General features: G+C 43.9%; 1 protein-coding gene across 1 annotated transcript in view; it reads right to left on the reverse strand.

The window, feature by feature from the left end:
- Positions 1 to 16,239, reverse strand: part of DUOXA2 (dual oxidase maturation factor 2) — a 39,107-nt gene that overhangs the window by 21,105 nt on the left and 1,763 nt on the right. The window contains exons 2-5 of the mRNA XM_077263943.1: positions 13,285 to 13,456; positions 6,840 to 6,897; positions 4,418 to 4,552; positions 461 to 674 (exon numbers count right to left, since the gene is read on the reverse strand). Of these exons, the coding sequence (XP_077120058.1) occupies positions 461 to 674; positions 4,418 to 4,552; positions 6,840 to 6,897; positions 13,285 to 13,431 (554 nt within the window). The 5' untranslated portion in view covers positions 13,432 to 13,456. The remainder of the gene's footprint in view (positions 1 to 460; positions 675 to 4,417; positions 4,553 to 6,839; positions 6,898 to 13,284; positions 13,457 to 16,239) is intronic.

Below are 16,239 nucleotides of genomic sequence, written 5' to 3' on the forward strand. Positions count from 1 at the left end.
AATGGTTGTTCAGGAATATTTATTAAAAATGTTTCAGCATCTCCCTCAACAGGCCAACTGGCGACTTGGCCATGCAACCTCTGATTCACGCCTATACATTAGTAAATGTGATGTGTCCAAGCCATCAATGAAGCTCCATCTCCACCTAGTCAATCATTAAAGCATTCAAATGGATCCTCCCAGAGGTCAATGGTGAATACCTGAGTGCTTGTTCGACGTCATATTTCGACTGTGACTAACTAATAAGGAAATAAGGAAAGCTGCCAAAACTCTCTGCTAAGTGTACAACTATGTTATTTGACTCTTTGCCTCAGCTCAAGATTTATTACCAGGACACTTTGCATCTATGATTCTAAATCATTCCTCCACCTTTACCTAGACAGGTCTTTCTAGGTTTCTACCTCTGGCAGCTTACATTTTTCAATAAGTGAAGGAATATTTTACTGAAAATTCCACTTACCACATGCAAGCTGATGCATAGTGACCGGATATCCTATATTGGCTAAACATGCCACATGGGTCATACTGGGTAAATTTCTCTGCCACATATAGAATTGGATTAGGGAGACCTCTTTTCAGACCATCATTGTAGTAGTCATTAAAATGTGACCCAAAACTCCAGAGAAATTGCTCATTGTAGTCAATTGTCTCATTAATTTGATGAATTGGAATACCTTTTGGAAACAGAAATAAATACAATTTCTTAGAGCTCGTTAGATGTTTGTATAGTCTGTTTGTGTAATAGATGGCTAGACAGACATCTGTCTGAGATGGTTTAGTGAATCCCGTACTGAGCAGGGGGTTGGACAGGATAACCCTGGAGGTCCCTTCCAACTCTAACATTCTATGATTCTGTTTTCCCAAAAAATTACCTCTTAGAGAAGACCACCAGCCCATTCAAACCAAATATCTTGTGAACAAACTTAGGTTTCACCATATATAATATATTAGGAAGGCCACCATCCTCAAATACAACTTTTTTTGATGATCATAATACAAATTTTAGTTGCATCTAAACAGCAATATGAATTTTAATGATTGCCCAAAAGTCTGAGCTTGAGTACATAGCTACCAATGTAAATGAGAATCACTGACCGTGAATTTATATGTCCAACAGTATTAAAGGAATATGGGCAACTCCTTTGAAAGCAAAAACCTACTTATTGGAAAGTGAGCTACCGTATTTTTCGGACTATAAGACACACTTTTTTCCTCCAAATTTCAGAGGAAAGTGTGGGTGCGTCTTATAGTACGGATATAGCATGTGGGGAGGGGGGCAGCAGGGAGTGGGATCGCACTTTTATCCCACTTCAGGATGTCCCCGCTGCCCGGAATCAGCTGCTGGGGAAAGCACATGGCCCCGCTGATTAAGTGCAGTGAATATTTATTAGCTGCTCCCCGCCCACCGATCAGCTGAGCGGTGAGCTGGGAGCAGAAAATGAATGCTGCACTTAAGCAGGGACACACAGTTTCCCCAGCACTGATTCTGGGGAGAATCTGTGTGTCCAGGGGAGGAGGCAGCAGCAGCAGGGGCCAGGAGATCGCTGCATACCTGCCTGTGCTGGACGCTGAGCTGTCTGATGCACAGGGAGGACCTGTGTGATGTCAGAAGTGGGCGGGCTGGAGCATCACATGGCAGCTCAGAGCCCTCCCTCTTCTGACATCATCACAGGTTCTTCAGACTCCCACCTAGAATCTGCAGCTTCCTCTTATGTCCTGCGCTGTAGAAAGGCAACAACAACAGGGAGGGCTCTGTGTGTGTGCAGCCATGGGATGCTCCAGCTTTTACCTCACAACAGTGTGGCTGGCTGCCACAATTAAGAGGTCAGTCTTTACAAAACACAATAAAGCACTCTGCCGCTCCTTTGGTGAACTATAACTCCCAGCATGTCATAGGATCTGCAGGACATGCTGGGAGTTATAGTTCTCCCATGGGATTTTAAAGCAGCACTCCAGTGTTATTTTGCAGTGCTGGAGTGGTGCTTTCACTATAAGCCCTGTGCACCCATTCTTAGGGCTCATTTCCACATGCGAGGCACACGTCCGTATCTCGCATGTGGAAACCAAGCTGTGGAGCCGGCACTCCAGAGTGGAGCGTGCGGCCGCATAGGAACACATGGATCTGCACAGCTCCGCTCCAAAGTGCCGGCGCCAGAGCTTGGTTTCCACATGCGAGATACGGACGTGTGCCTCGCATGTGGAAATGAGCCCTTATATTCACCCTCCAGCATCTTCATATCGTACTTCACAGACACCACACTGGTCCCGCAGCTTCCAACATAATAACATACTATTATATATAATAACACCACATATAATAGTATGTTATTTATGTTATTAAATATTTTACCACTTTTTTTTGCTTCAAATATTTTTTTCCCTATTTTCCACCTCTAAAACCTGGGTGCGCCTTATAGTCCGGTGCGTCTTATAGTCCGAAAAATACCGAAAAATACGGTAATTATCTCAGGTAAATACATAGACATGCTGAGATCTCAACAGCAGATACTACTGTTACCAGGAGCTCTACTGTCTGGCTGATCGAGTTAACATACACTTCTATGACTACCATTATGTGCTCTTTAAAGGCAACCTGTCATGTAAAATAATGCTATTAACCTTCAGGTATGGGATTAATCTGCAGGTTAATAGCTGATTGACAGCCCCGCTACCGGGAGGAAATGAACTTTATTCCTCCAGGCAGCGTTCAGCGCTCCATCATGGGGGTGTCTGAACACCCCATGACTGAACAGTTACCACTCTCTGACTGTTGGCCTTAATGCTGAGCATGCTTTAGTTGTAATTATAAGTAGATATACTTCTTTGCATGCCTATAAACTCTATTTTGAAAATTCTACTCATGGTAAATTGAATCTGTCAGTAGGATCAACCCTCCTACGCGATCTATATGGGCATGAAGGTCACAGGAAGCTGAAGTCATGCCTTGTGCATAGAGATTAAGAAATATTAATTTATTTAATTACGCATGATATGCAGCAAGGGCAACAAAGAAAAGAAGTATAAAAGCATTTGAAATATAAGTACATAACAGTTAAAGAGGACTTGGATAGAATAATCCAGCATGAAGTCTCTTCTGCAGGCACAACTCATAATATGTAGGTAACTAAAGGCCATGATATAGTAAATTAGTCTACCACATGATTAACAAACAGATATAAGTAGCTTAATACGAAGCATGTAAATAGATCAAAAATACAAATATGTAATGAATGTAGTAGCAATAAGGGAATTTACATAAGTCACATATATAAATACATGGTCATATTTACAAGGGGAGTGGAGAGATTCCTGCAAGGACAGGACACAAGGCGTGTGGCTGCTTAAAGCAGCTTCATCAGGGGTTACCAGGGGTCAAGTCCTCTTCAACTGTAATGTACTCATATTTACATATATATTATGAGATGTGCCTGTAGAAGAGGCTTCAAGCTGGATTATTCTATCCAAGTCCTCTTTAACTGTTATTTACTCATATTTTAAATGTTTTTATACTTCTTTTCTTTTTTGTCCTTGTTGCATATCATGTGTAATTAATATTTTTCAGTCTGTGCTATTTGGATGGACACATATGTCATTGCCCTGCTTCTTTCTCCCTCTTTGCAAGCTCTTTCTATCCTTCATTCCCAACTACTGATTGTGATTAGGCAGAAATATGCCAGTGTAGGCAGAAAGCTGCCAATCAATGGTGTGGACAGGGACCTATCGAGCTTATCACTTAGAAGTCTATCAAAGCCGAAACAGACAACACAGTATCAAAACTACAGAAATAAGCCAAGGAAGTTAGGCTTCTTTCACACTTCAGTTGTTTGGCGTCAGTCACTTCCGACATAGTGACGGATCGACGGATCCATCACAATTGTTGAGAAAACGGTTCCAACGTTTTTTTGACGGATCCGTTACTTGGGGGTTGTCTGGGAAAAGTATCTACTTTTTGGAGCATGCGCAATTGAAAAAGCGGATTGGGGTGACGGATCCGCCAAAATGACGGTCGCGACGGATAGGCGGCCATTCTATGGAATGACGGACGCAACGGATCTGATGCGAACCGCCATTTCGGCGTTGACAAAAAACGTTTCAATGTCCGTCTATGTACAACGTCCGCCAAATTTCGACGGATCCGTCACATGACGGATGGAACGGACGACCATCCGTCACAATCCGTCGCCAATGCAAGTGTATGGGAAAATAACAGATCCGCAAAAAAAAAAATGACGGATCCGTTATTTGAGGAAACTGGCGGTTTTAGACTGACGCCAAACAACTGAAGTGTGAAAGAGGCCTTACACAGCACTGGAATCAAAGTATCTTTCCACTCACTATGCAGCTCTCAGATGGGGCCAAAAATGTAAAAAAAAGCAAAGGGAAAAAAAAAAAAATTATATATATATATTAGTCTCACCTTTCAATGTTATGTTAACTCCACTAAGCCCAACACGTACTCCAATGTCTGCATTCACAGTGGAATTGCTGAATGATTTATATGTAGTTACAGCATTAACTGATCCAATCTCCCAGTCAGCTGTAAAGTTTACAACTAAAAAAAAGTAGATATATCATATATATATATTTGTCCAATAGTTTGTCAACAATGAAGTATTTGAAAAGAAAAATTTCATTTGTATTAAAACATTTGATCAGTCACGAATAGTGTTGAGCATTCCGATACCGCAAGTATCGGGTATCGGCCGATACTTGCGGGTATCGCAATTCCGATACCGAGATCCGATACTTTTGTGGTATCGGGATTAATATCAATGTGTAAAAGAAAGAATTAAAATAAAAAATAGGGATATACTCACCTCTCTGACGCAGCCTGGACTTTACCGTCGTAACCGGGAGCCGTTGTACCTAAGAATGCGCGCTTGAAGGGCCTTAGATGACGTCACGGCACTCTGATTGGTCCGTAGCGGTCGCGTGACCGCTACGCGACCAATCAGAAGCTGCGGACGTCTTCTAAGGTATTTCAAGCGCTTGAAAGACCTTAGGTGACGTCACGGCTTTGTGATTGGTCGCGTAGCGGTCATGCGACCGCTACGGACCAATCAGAGCGCCGTGACTTCATCTAAGGCCCTTCAAGCGCGCATTCTTAGCTACAACGGCTCCCGGTTACGGCGGTAAAGTCCAGGGCGCGTCAGAGGGTGAGTATATCCCTATTTTTTATTTTAATTCTTTCTTTTACACATTGATATGGATCCCAGGGCCTGAAGGAGAGTTTCCTCTCCTTCAGACCCTGGGAACCATCAGGGATACCGTCCGATACTTGAGTCCCATTGACTTGTATTGGTATCGGGTATCGGTATCGGATTAGATCCGATACTTTGCCGGTATCGGCCGATACTTTCCGATACCGATACTTTCAAGTATCGGACGGTATCGCTCAACACTAGTCACGAACTATTCACTACATTAAATCCATATGAGTTCTAATTCAGAGGTCTATGATTCACACATAGGTTCTATCTGTGTTCTTCAAGGTTAGAACAAGCACACAAATACCCTTCTGTTCACATGTCTGTGGTCATTTTACAAACTGAGTGGACACAAAAACAGATGAAACTCAGCAATGCAAGCTTATGGGTTCATGAAAATCACAGACCGCACACAAATACCATTTGTGTGTCATCCACTTGTTGCCCATTTCTCACTGACTGATAGTTGAACATAGCTAATAATTACTTTTGCTCAATTATGTGGATAAGATCATGTAATACATCATGTAGTTTATCATTTACACCTTTAACATTTTTTTTGGAAGAAAAACAGAACCAGGATGGGTCATGTTTTTCGAATTTCCTTAAAGAGAATGCTCAGGATGAAAAAAACATAGGTGAATTCTTTCAAGAACAGCGCCACACTTATCGATGGAGTGGCATTGCAGGCTAGCTTTATTTTGAAAATTTGGGCAATACACAAAATGTGGCTGTTTTTTTAAAAGCACCAGTCATGTTTCTTCTAACCCCAGAAAATAATTTTAAAGGGAACCATCATGCTCATTGTGTACCTCAAACAAATGTCATGTATGTACAGTAGTTTTCATGCTGACTAAATCAATACCTTAATTGAATAAATTTATTTTTCAGTTTCTGAGAAATCCATTTTTTAAATTGTATGGAAAGGAGCCATAAGTGCTTCGGACTGGAACTTTGTACTTGCAGTTCTCCTGCCATCTCTATCTATTCCCCGTCAAACGCCTGCCACCAATATCTGACAAATAGGTCACTCTTCTTTCCATGACCAGCTTTCTCTAGCATAAAATCTTGCCAGCTCTGTCAATGCCTGTGGTGGCGCATGTGCAGATCGATACACTTTGCCTTGCAACATTGTAAGGACTCTGTACTTAAATGCCATTAGTTTGAGGTATAAATCATCATGACTGGTTCCTTTTAAGATAGAATTTCAGAGTTGTATGGGGATACAATACGCCATTAGATAAAATCAGTATCTACTCAAATGATTTCCCCACAAGATCAATGGACCTGTAAAGCTGAAGGCCAATCCCTGAGCATTGTAGATCCTTAGTCATTTTTCATGTAATCTCTGGACATTTTTAGGACTTTTATGATGATACATGACAGTGAAATGCCCTTGTAAGGTTGAACATGGAATTTTCTTAGTGTTTGTCACCTTTTAGTCAAAATAAAAAATGTTGGACCATAAAATCACAAGTTTGGCCTAGAGTAAGAAGAGCATTAAACTTTTACATACATATCCCCAAATGATGAACCAACCATGAACCTTTATAGCTCGATATAATTGTGTTCTAAAATGATATTGGCTCTGTATCAAGATGGAAGATTGGTAAAAACAAGTTATCTACTTACCCACTGTAACAACTCCAATAAAAAGGCTTATGATTATTCGGAATGTCCATGATAGTCTCTGTAAGGAAAAAATGAAAAAATCTCATGGCCTCTTTATGGTCTATAAAATGTATATTGATGCCTATATGTGTTAGGGCGGGCGGAACACACCGAGTAAATATTGAGATGATATAGGTGCGTTCACAGCCTGGGGTCCACCGTGCAGGAGTGGAACCTGCTGCTAGTAAATGGTGGCACTATATGGCGATACTATGCCTGAATAGACACGGGTTCCATCACCCGGTCTGTATAGGAGAGAACTCTGTTGCTTCACAAAGTCGCCGGGATTAGAGATAATGCTGTGCTCTGTTAACCTCACAGAGAATCACAGCTCACTAACTGAGCAGGACATACAACAGCATACAGTGGTCGTACAGTCAGCATTAGCACACAAACAACTCCTCTCCAGAGGTGCTGGAATTCTAGTGGCTATATGCCAGCCCTAAATTCACACACACAAACTCCTCTCCAGAGGTGCCAGAATTCTAGTGGCTATACAGCCGACCCTGAGCACATACTGCCACAGACCACAAAGTAGCTAAGCTCATATGCTCATAGACATAAGTTGATACTAGTGCATGGCCATGCGGCCATGTGAACCTTTTATAGAGAAAGCTCTCCAGGACCTTCCTAGTGGTCCAATAGGAACTGTTACAGGACCTGAGCATGTGACCCCCGACGTCCAACTAGAGATCACCCCTTGGCCATGCTCAGTAGCGGAAAAGCAGGACTTAGTCCCAGGAGCGTCTGCTCGCCACTGAACAGTGCTGGTTACAATGGCTGAGCCTGGAAGATCAGCAGTAACCAAGCACCCAGTATGTGACTGAGCCAGATGCTGGGACCGACGTCTCCGCTGAGCAGGCTCCACTGCGGCTGAAGAATGGGAGACCGCAGCGGAGGTGGCTCGAGATTCCCCCTGTGCAGCAGCGGGAACTCGACACCTAACATTACCCTCCTCCTTGGGCCTCGCTGCGCTCGAAAGCAGCAATGCGCTGCAGAGCCCGCATGTGCTCAGCAGGCTCCCAGGACCTGTCCTCTGGGCCATAGTCCCTCCAATCCACCAAATAATTTTTTTTGCCACATACCACCTTACACTCCAAGATAGCATTCACCAAATAATGATTCGCAGATGAACCCGATGTCCCGGCAGATGACTCAGAAAACCAGGACATGTGAACGGGCTTTAGAAGAAACACATGAAAGGTCTCGATGATACCTAGGCGTGGAGGAAGGGCTAGACGGTAGACCACAGGGTTAACCTGTTCCAGGACCTTGAAGGGACCCAAGTAGCGAGGTGCAAACTTAGTGGACTCAACTCACAGCCTGATGTTACGGGCAGAGAGGCACACTAAGTCGCCAGGAGCAAAGGTCGGAGTGGAGCGCCGATGTGCATCGGTGGAGGACCTCATTCTCTCCTTAGAGGCCCAGATAGCATCCTGAGTGTGGTTCCAAATGTCACATGCATCCACAGCCCAGTCTGCCACCCTGGAATCGGCGGAAGACACAGGCATAGGCACAGGAACCCGCAGATGCTGGCTGTAGTTAAGGAGGAATGGAGTCTGCCAAGTGGAGCCAGCTACAGCGTTGTTTAGCGCAAACTCTGCCCACGGTAGCAAGGATGCCCAGTCATCCTGCCTAGCAGAAACAAAATGTCGCAGATATGTGACCAAGGTCTGGTTGGCCCTCTCTACCAACCCATTCATCTCGGAATAGTATGCTGAAGAGAGATTCAGCTCGATGCTGAGTAGACGACAGAGCTCTCTCCAGAACCGAGACGCAAACTGGGGGCCACGGTCACTGACAATTTTGTCCGGCATACCGTGTAGGCGGAAAATGTGTTTAATAAACAACGCTGCCAAGGCCTGTGCAGAAGGTAGCCGTGGAAGAGGCACCTAGTGCACCATTTAGGAAAAAATGGTCAGTAATTACCCAAATGATGGAACAGCCACGGGACTTGGGTAAGCCCACCACAAAGTCCATCCCGACCATCTCCCAGGGCCTGTCTGCCACCGGCAGGGGGTAAAGTAACCCTGTGGGCCATTGTCAAGGAGACTTATTCTAGGTGCAGGAGACACATGCCCGAATATAGTCTCCAACGTCATGGGCCATATGCGGCCACCAGTACGTCCTCGCCAGAAGCTCAGATGTCCTTTTGGTCCCAAAGTGTCCACCTACCCTGGACGATTGAGCCCAAGAGAAAACCTCCGGTCGCAAATTTGATGGCACAAAAGTCTTGCTCGGGGGCACAGACTCTAGCCAAACCAGAGCCATGGTCCTCAGGTTCTCAGAAGGGACAATAAGCTGAGGTTCCTCCTCCTCTGCTGATGACACTACGGAGCGGGAGAGAGCATCAGCGCGAATGTTCTTCTCCCCTGAGAGAAAATGGAGGGTGAAATGGAACCAGGAGAAGAACAGGGACCATCTGGCCTGGCGAGAATTTAGCCACTGGACAGTCTGTATAAAGACCAAATTCTTGTGTTCGGTGTAAACTTGGAAGGGAAAGCGAGCCCCCTCCAGGAGGTGTCTCCACTCCGAGAAAGCCAACTTCATGGCTAGCAACTCCCTGTCCCCGATGGAATAATTCATCTCCACTGGTGTGAAGGTCTTGGAGAAGAAGAAGCAAGGATGCTTCTGACCTTGAGCATCCTTCTGGAAGAGGACTGCTCCAGCAGCGACGGAAGAGGCATCCACCTCCATAATAAAAGTTTTATCAACATCGGTGCGATGTAAGATGGGAGTGCTAGCGAAGAGTGACTTAATTGATAGAAAGGCTCGGGAAACCTCCTCCGACCACAATTCGGGATTTGCTCCCATTTTGGTGAGGGTAACCAAGGGAGTTACCAAAGTTGAGAAGTGGGGAATGAACTGGCGATAGTAATTAATGAACCCCATAAAGCGCTGCACCACTTTGAGAGAATGGGGTTCCTGCCAGTCCATCACAGCCTGTAGCTTGGCAGGATCCATAGCCAATCCCTGGGCAGAGATATAGCCAAGGAAAGGCAAGGACTCCTGCTCAAACACACACTTCTCCAACTTGGCCTAGAGGGAGTTTGCCTGTAGGAGGTTGAAAACTTTGCAAACATGTCTCCGGTGGGAGTCTATATCTGGAGAGTAGATAAGAATATCACCCAAATAGACTATGACTGAGGTGGAGAGCATATCCTGGAAGATATCATTCACAAAGTCTCGGAAAACGGCAGGGGCATTACAAAGCCTGAAGGGCATTACCAGGTATTCATAGTGCCCATCCCTGGTGTTAAATGCCACCTTACATTTGTCCCTCTAACGGATGCGAATCAGGTTGTAAGCACCATGCAGATCTAGTTTAGTAAATACCCTTGCTCCCCACAACCTGTCGAATAGCTCTGATATTAGAGGCAGAGGATATTTATTCCTAACGGGGATGGCGTTAAGACCCCTGTAATCAATGCATGGATGTAGTTCTCCATTCTTCTTCTGCACGAAGAAGAACCCTGCCACTGCAGGTTACACTGACTTCCTAATGAATCCTCTTGCCAGATCCTCCTGGATGTTTTGGGACATCGCCTCCGGGAGAGACAAGGGATAGACTCGACCCCGGGGAGCCTCTGCACCAGGCAAAAGGTCAATAGGACAGTCATAGGGGTGGTGGGGTGGAAGTGTCTCCGCAGCCCTCTATGAGAATACATCCACATAAGGCCAGTAGTGCTTTGGGGAGAGAGGAAAGATCTGTGGGTACTTCAGTAGTAGCAACCTGAATGCACTCCCTCAGACATCTGCCCTCTCAAGATTCACTCCATCCCAAAATTCTCCCTGAGGACCACTCTATATGAGGGGAGTGATAACGAAACCAGGGTATCCCCAGCAGGATCTTGTCTATTCCCTCGGGGATGACAAGGAGGGAAATAATCTCCTGATGGGATGGAGACATAGATAATGTGAATGGTTGGTTTGGTGTGTAATTTGTGAGGGCAGTGTCGACCCATTCACCACTCGTACAGTCACCGGCTTGGCGAGCATCACCAGTGGTATTGCGTGGCGTTGGGCGATGGCTGAGGACATAAAATTCCCCTCCGCCCCAGAATCCACACAAAGCTCGACTGTAAGAGTGGAAGGGTCAAAAGTGATTGTCCCCTTAAAGGACAGTTTGAAGGAAAATGCCACTGTGTCTAGTAAACCTCCTCCTACGGTTACCAGACGCGGCCGTTTCCCAACCACTGGGGACATTTCTTGGCATAATGTACTATCTGCTGGCAGACATTTCAGACCATGGGTATTTGAGCAGCCTGGGACTTAGGTCTTGCTCGAGATACCTCCATGGCCACATGGGACTCGGATGCCTGAACAGGAGATTTCAGAGGAGTGGCGAAGGTAGGAGCCAACCGGAACCTCTGCCTACACTGGGTTCGCTCCAACCTTTATTTATTAAAATGAAGGTTGATGCAGGTGGAAATAGTTATAAGCTCCTCCAGTGTGGCAGGAATCTCCCTATTGGCCAAGGCGTCCTTCACATGGTCAGCCAGTCCCTTCCAAAACATCATGATAAGGACTTTATCTGGCCACTCCAGCTCAGATGCCAAAGTCCGGAAGTGGACGGCGAATTGACAGACAATGGACGAGCCCTGTGTCAATGCCAGCAGTTGGATCACCGTATCATGGGTGACATGAGGTCCCATAAAGACCTGTTTCAGAGAGTCCAAGAAGCGAGGAGCACTCTGCACCACACGATCATTACACTCCCACAGTGGCGCTACCCACTCCAACGCCCTGCCCGACAGAAGGGATAAAACAAATCCCACTTTAGCCCATTCCGTGGGAAAATGTGCAGCCAGGAGCTCTAGATATATAGCACACTGACTCATGAATCCCCGACACAGCTTACTGTCACCACCAAACTTGTCTGGTAACGGGAGACAGGATAAAATCAGAACAGGGGTGGCAGTGGACAAACTGGCTGCAGCCACACTAGCAGCCTGAACAGCGACTGCGGTGACATCCACAGCTGAGGTTGTGCATTCAAGAGCCGCCAACCTGCCCTCCAGCTGCTGGATGTACCATTGTAGACACTGATCGTCCTCCATAACTAGCCAGACCCTGGAGCTGGTATACTGTTAGGGCTGGCGGAATGCACTCAGTAAATATGGAGATGATATAGGTGCATTTGCAGCCTGGGGTCCACCACGTAGGTGTGGAACCTGCTGCTAGTAAGTGGCGGCACTATATGGTGGTACTAGGCCTGAATAGACATGGGTTCCATCTCCCGATCTGTATAGGAGCAAACTCTGCTGCTTCACAGAGTCGCCGGGATTAGAGATAACGCTGTGCTCTGTTAACCTCACAGAGGATCACAGCTCACTAATGGAGCAGGTAGCAAACAGTGGTAGTACAGTCAGCAACAGCACACAAACAACTCCTCTCCAGAGGAGCCAAAATTCTAGTGGCTATATGCCAGCCCTAAATTCACACACACAAACTCCTCTCCGGAGGTGCTGGAATTCTAGTGGCTATACAGCTGACCCTGAGCACATGCTGCCACAGACCACAAAGTAGCTAAGCTCATATGCTCATAGACACAAGTTGATACTAGTGCATGGCCATGCAGCCGTGCAAACCTTTTATAGAGAAAGCTCTCCAGGACCTTCCTAGTGGTCCAATAGGATCTGCTTCAGGACCTGAGCATGTGACCCCTGACCTCCCATGAGAGGTCGTCCCTTGGGCATGCTCAGTAGCAGAAAAGCAGAACTTAGTCCCAGGAGCATCTGCTCACCGCTGAACAGTGCTGGTTACAATGGCTGAGCCTGGAAGATCAGCAGTAACCAAGCACACAGTATGTGACTGAGCCAGACACTGGGACCAACGTCTCCGCTGAGCAGGCTCCACTGCGGCTGAAGAAGAATGGGAGACCGCACCGGAGGTGGCTCAAGATTCCCACCAAGCAGTGGTGAGAACTCAACACCTAACAGTATGAAACATTATCAGGATTATCCTCATGTCTGTTCTTTATAGTGATTACAATGGAGGTACAGAATCCAAATAGGAAGAAATTTAAGAAAATTACCATTTATTAAATAGAAATATATTATTAGAGGAAATAAATAAATAAATAATGTCTAAAGAAAATAACCCAGTTGTCCAGAAAATAACAGAAAAAAGGCAGCACTTATTCTTCAGGTAAGAAGGCGGACTTGTGTTTATTAACCTATTGTGAGATAGTAATGTTTTGGCTCCAAATGCAATATTGAGCCTTCCTCATGCTGCTTGAAAAATGCTCATTATTGTATTTGGAGCTAAAACGTTGCCATAACATTATGGGATAATAAACACCCACTTTTTGGCAGGGACGGATAGATAGATAGATAGATAGATAGATAGATAGATAGATAGATAGATAGATAGATAGATAGATAGATAGATAAACATAACTTACTGCTTTGCCTCTTATTCCTGGAATGATAAGGATGAAAGCTGAGACAAACACCAAAAACACAACTATGACAATAATAATATCCACAGCAAACACCCATTCCCTCCGTTCATGTGGGTAGAAAGGAAACACTCCATCGTAGAAGGTCATGACTTTCCAACTGATGAAACTATGCCTAAACAGAAATGATAAATGCGGCATATTTTATAGTTGTGACTTAGACCATAACACTGATTCATCTACTGCATTGCTATAAACTCCATATCATAAAATCATGTCTTTTCAAATTCTAGCAACATCCTGAAGTGTTTTGAGATCTCATGTCGCAAGACTGTCGTCATCTAATAGACTTCCGGATGCTTGTACACATAACATCTATTTATGATTTCAACATGTCTGCGGAATCAACATATAAAAATAACTAACTATAACTTAATGGGTTATTCCGAACATTAAAAGTTATCATTCATCCACAAGAGAGGTCAAAACATAAGGATTCTTGGGGGTCTGACCACTGGGATCCCAAGGATCAGAAATTTTTAATCTTTTTTCTGTGGATAAGTTGTAATTTAGAGTATTAAGGAATATAACATTTTCTGATGTTGGTTTTGATTTTATGTACAGTACCTACTAACATGATGTCTATTGAAAAGTTGTGTTTTAGGCGTGAGATTATAGCAGCATCTGTAATGTAAGGTGTTCTTTTTTACCTATTGTTAATACATTTTAAAATCATAGCAAAAGGACCTCTTTCCATAGCTTGAAATGTTTCAGATAATATTTCTAATCTCCATGGAATAACATAGCTGGATCACCTTTTATTTGAACGCTGAATTGTTATGTCCTTACACATAGCCCAGATATGGATTATAGTTTCACATCCCTTAGGTACTATATAACCGAAGACAGTGAAAGGGGTTTTCCCATGAACAAAGAGCATTTTAATTATTAGAACTTGAAATAAAAATAAGTTTCACTATTGGATGTGATAAAATATGTTCCTGTGCTGAGATAATCTTATAAATGTGCCCCTGCTGTGTACTGTGTAATGGCTGTGTCTGACTGTATAGGAACTTGGTCTGATCATACCACATCCCCTGGGCAGGGGAGGAAGCAAAAAAGTATACAGACATGACAGCAGGGGATCGTCACAGTTGATTGTTTTTGTGAGGCAAAACATTTCACTGCCTGTTTTAAGCAATGTTTTACCTCACAAAAAGAATCAGCTGTGATCCCATGTTGGAATATCTGTACACTCTTGTGCATCCTCCCCTGCCCAGGAGCTGTGGTATGATCAGACCATGTTCCTGTATGGTCAGACACAGTCATTACACAGTACACAGCAGGGGCACATTTATAAGATTATCTCAGCACAGGAACTTTTTTTAAAATTCATCCAATTCTGAAACTTATTAATATTCCTTGATCTATTGATCAAAATTAACATTTATTGTGTGGGAAAACCCCTTTTAAAGTTACCAGTTGGACATGATTGGAATAAGCCATACAGAAGCACTCTTGCTATAACTGAATCCAGCAGCAGGTCTGACTGATGAAGCATGACTTCTATCATTGGTGTCCTTTGAATTCCTGAGGCACACACTATCCCCAGCTTCATTCTCCACCATGGACCAGCACTTATCAATTTCACCGTGAGCCGTTGGGCATTTAAATATATATTAGGCAGGTTTGTGAATGTTCTTTGATTTGAACATTCAAAAACCTACAGTAACTAACTATACTTAAAATTTGCTGCTTAAAAAAGTAATCAATATTATAAAATGTTCTTCAGCCATTTGGTTAGATCTTCTACTACACTATGCTGAAAAACTACAATTCCCAGTATGAATGACTTCTGAAGTTGTATTTTAACAACACCTGGAAAGCAAGTCTGCGAACTATACCCCTGAACAGTAACTTTTCAATTTGTCTGAAAATTAAAATAAAAATTGAATTTCGAAAAAAAACCTAAAACCTTCACAGACAAGCTCGAAAGATCAAATTTGCAAAGCCATTTTATTTGTTGTAGGTCCTTGGTTTTCTGTATGACATATTATTGTTGTTTTTATTTTAACACAATTACACTCATAAATACATGATGAGTGTAACATTTACTACACAGATTTCTGTAATAGATGATAACTAATTGCTTCACCGGAAATAATCGCACTTTTATTCCGTTCATTTATTACAAAAGCTTTTAAACACAATAAAACACTAAACTTCCCGACGTTTTACGTTTATGACTGACTCATATTCAAGCAAATTCCAATAAAATCTGAAAGTAATAACCTATGTCCAGACATTTACACCATAACCAGTAAGTCTTAAGACTTTATAAAAGGTATCAATTTAAAATATTAAGTATGTTGTTAAAGGGAACTTGCAAAAATGAATTTGCCCCTTTTAATAAATTATACAATTCTAAAGTGTATTTATACCAGAGGTTCTAAAGTGCGGCTCACATGCCATATGTGGCTCTCAGGACATGACGGGTGGCTCACAGCTGTCTGCCAACTTAGTGCATTAGCATCAGGTCTAGCAAACATCTATGAAGAGCAGATGTATAGGTGGTGACCTTGATGAGCAGGAACACATATAGAAAAGTAGATCTGCATGCACATTAACTGGTTTGGGGGTTGGAGAGATTAACCCCTTTCTGACCTCGGATGGGATAGTACATTCGAGGTCTGATCCCTGCTTTGACGCGGGCTCCAGCGGTGAGCCCGCATCAAAGCTGGACATGTCAGATGTTTTGAACAGCTGACATGTGCCCGCAATAGCGGAAGGGTGAAATGCGCTCATCGCTAACCCTCGTCACATGATCAGGGGTCAACGATGCATCAGCATGACAACCGGAGGTCTCCTTGAGACCTCTATGGTTGTTGACGCCGGATTGCTATGAGTGCCACCCTGTGGTCTCAATGCTTTAATTCTGCTGCATAGAGGTGATCGCCT

This window comes from Ranitomeya variabilis, chromosome 5, assembly GCF_051348905.1.
Source record: "Ranitomeya variabilis isolate aRanVar5 chromosome 5, aRanVar5.hap1, whole genome shotgun sequence".
In the NCBI taxonomy this organism is placed as follows: Eukaryota; Metazoa; Chordata; class Amphibia; order Anura; family Dendrobatidae; genus Ranitomeya; species Ranitomeya variabilis.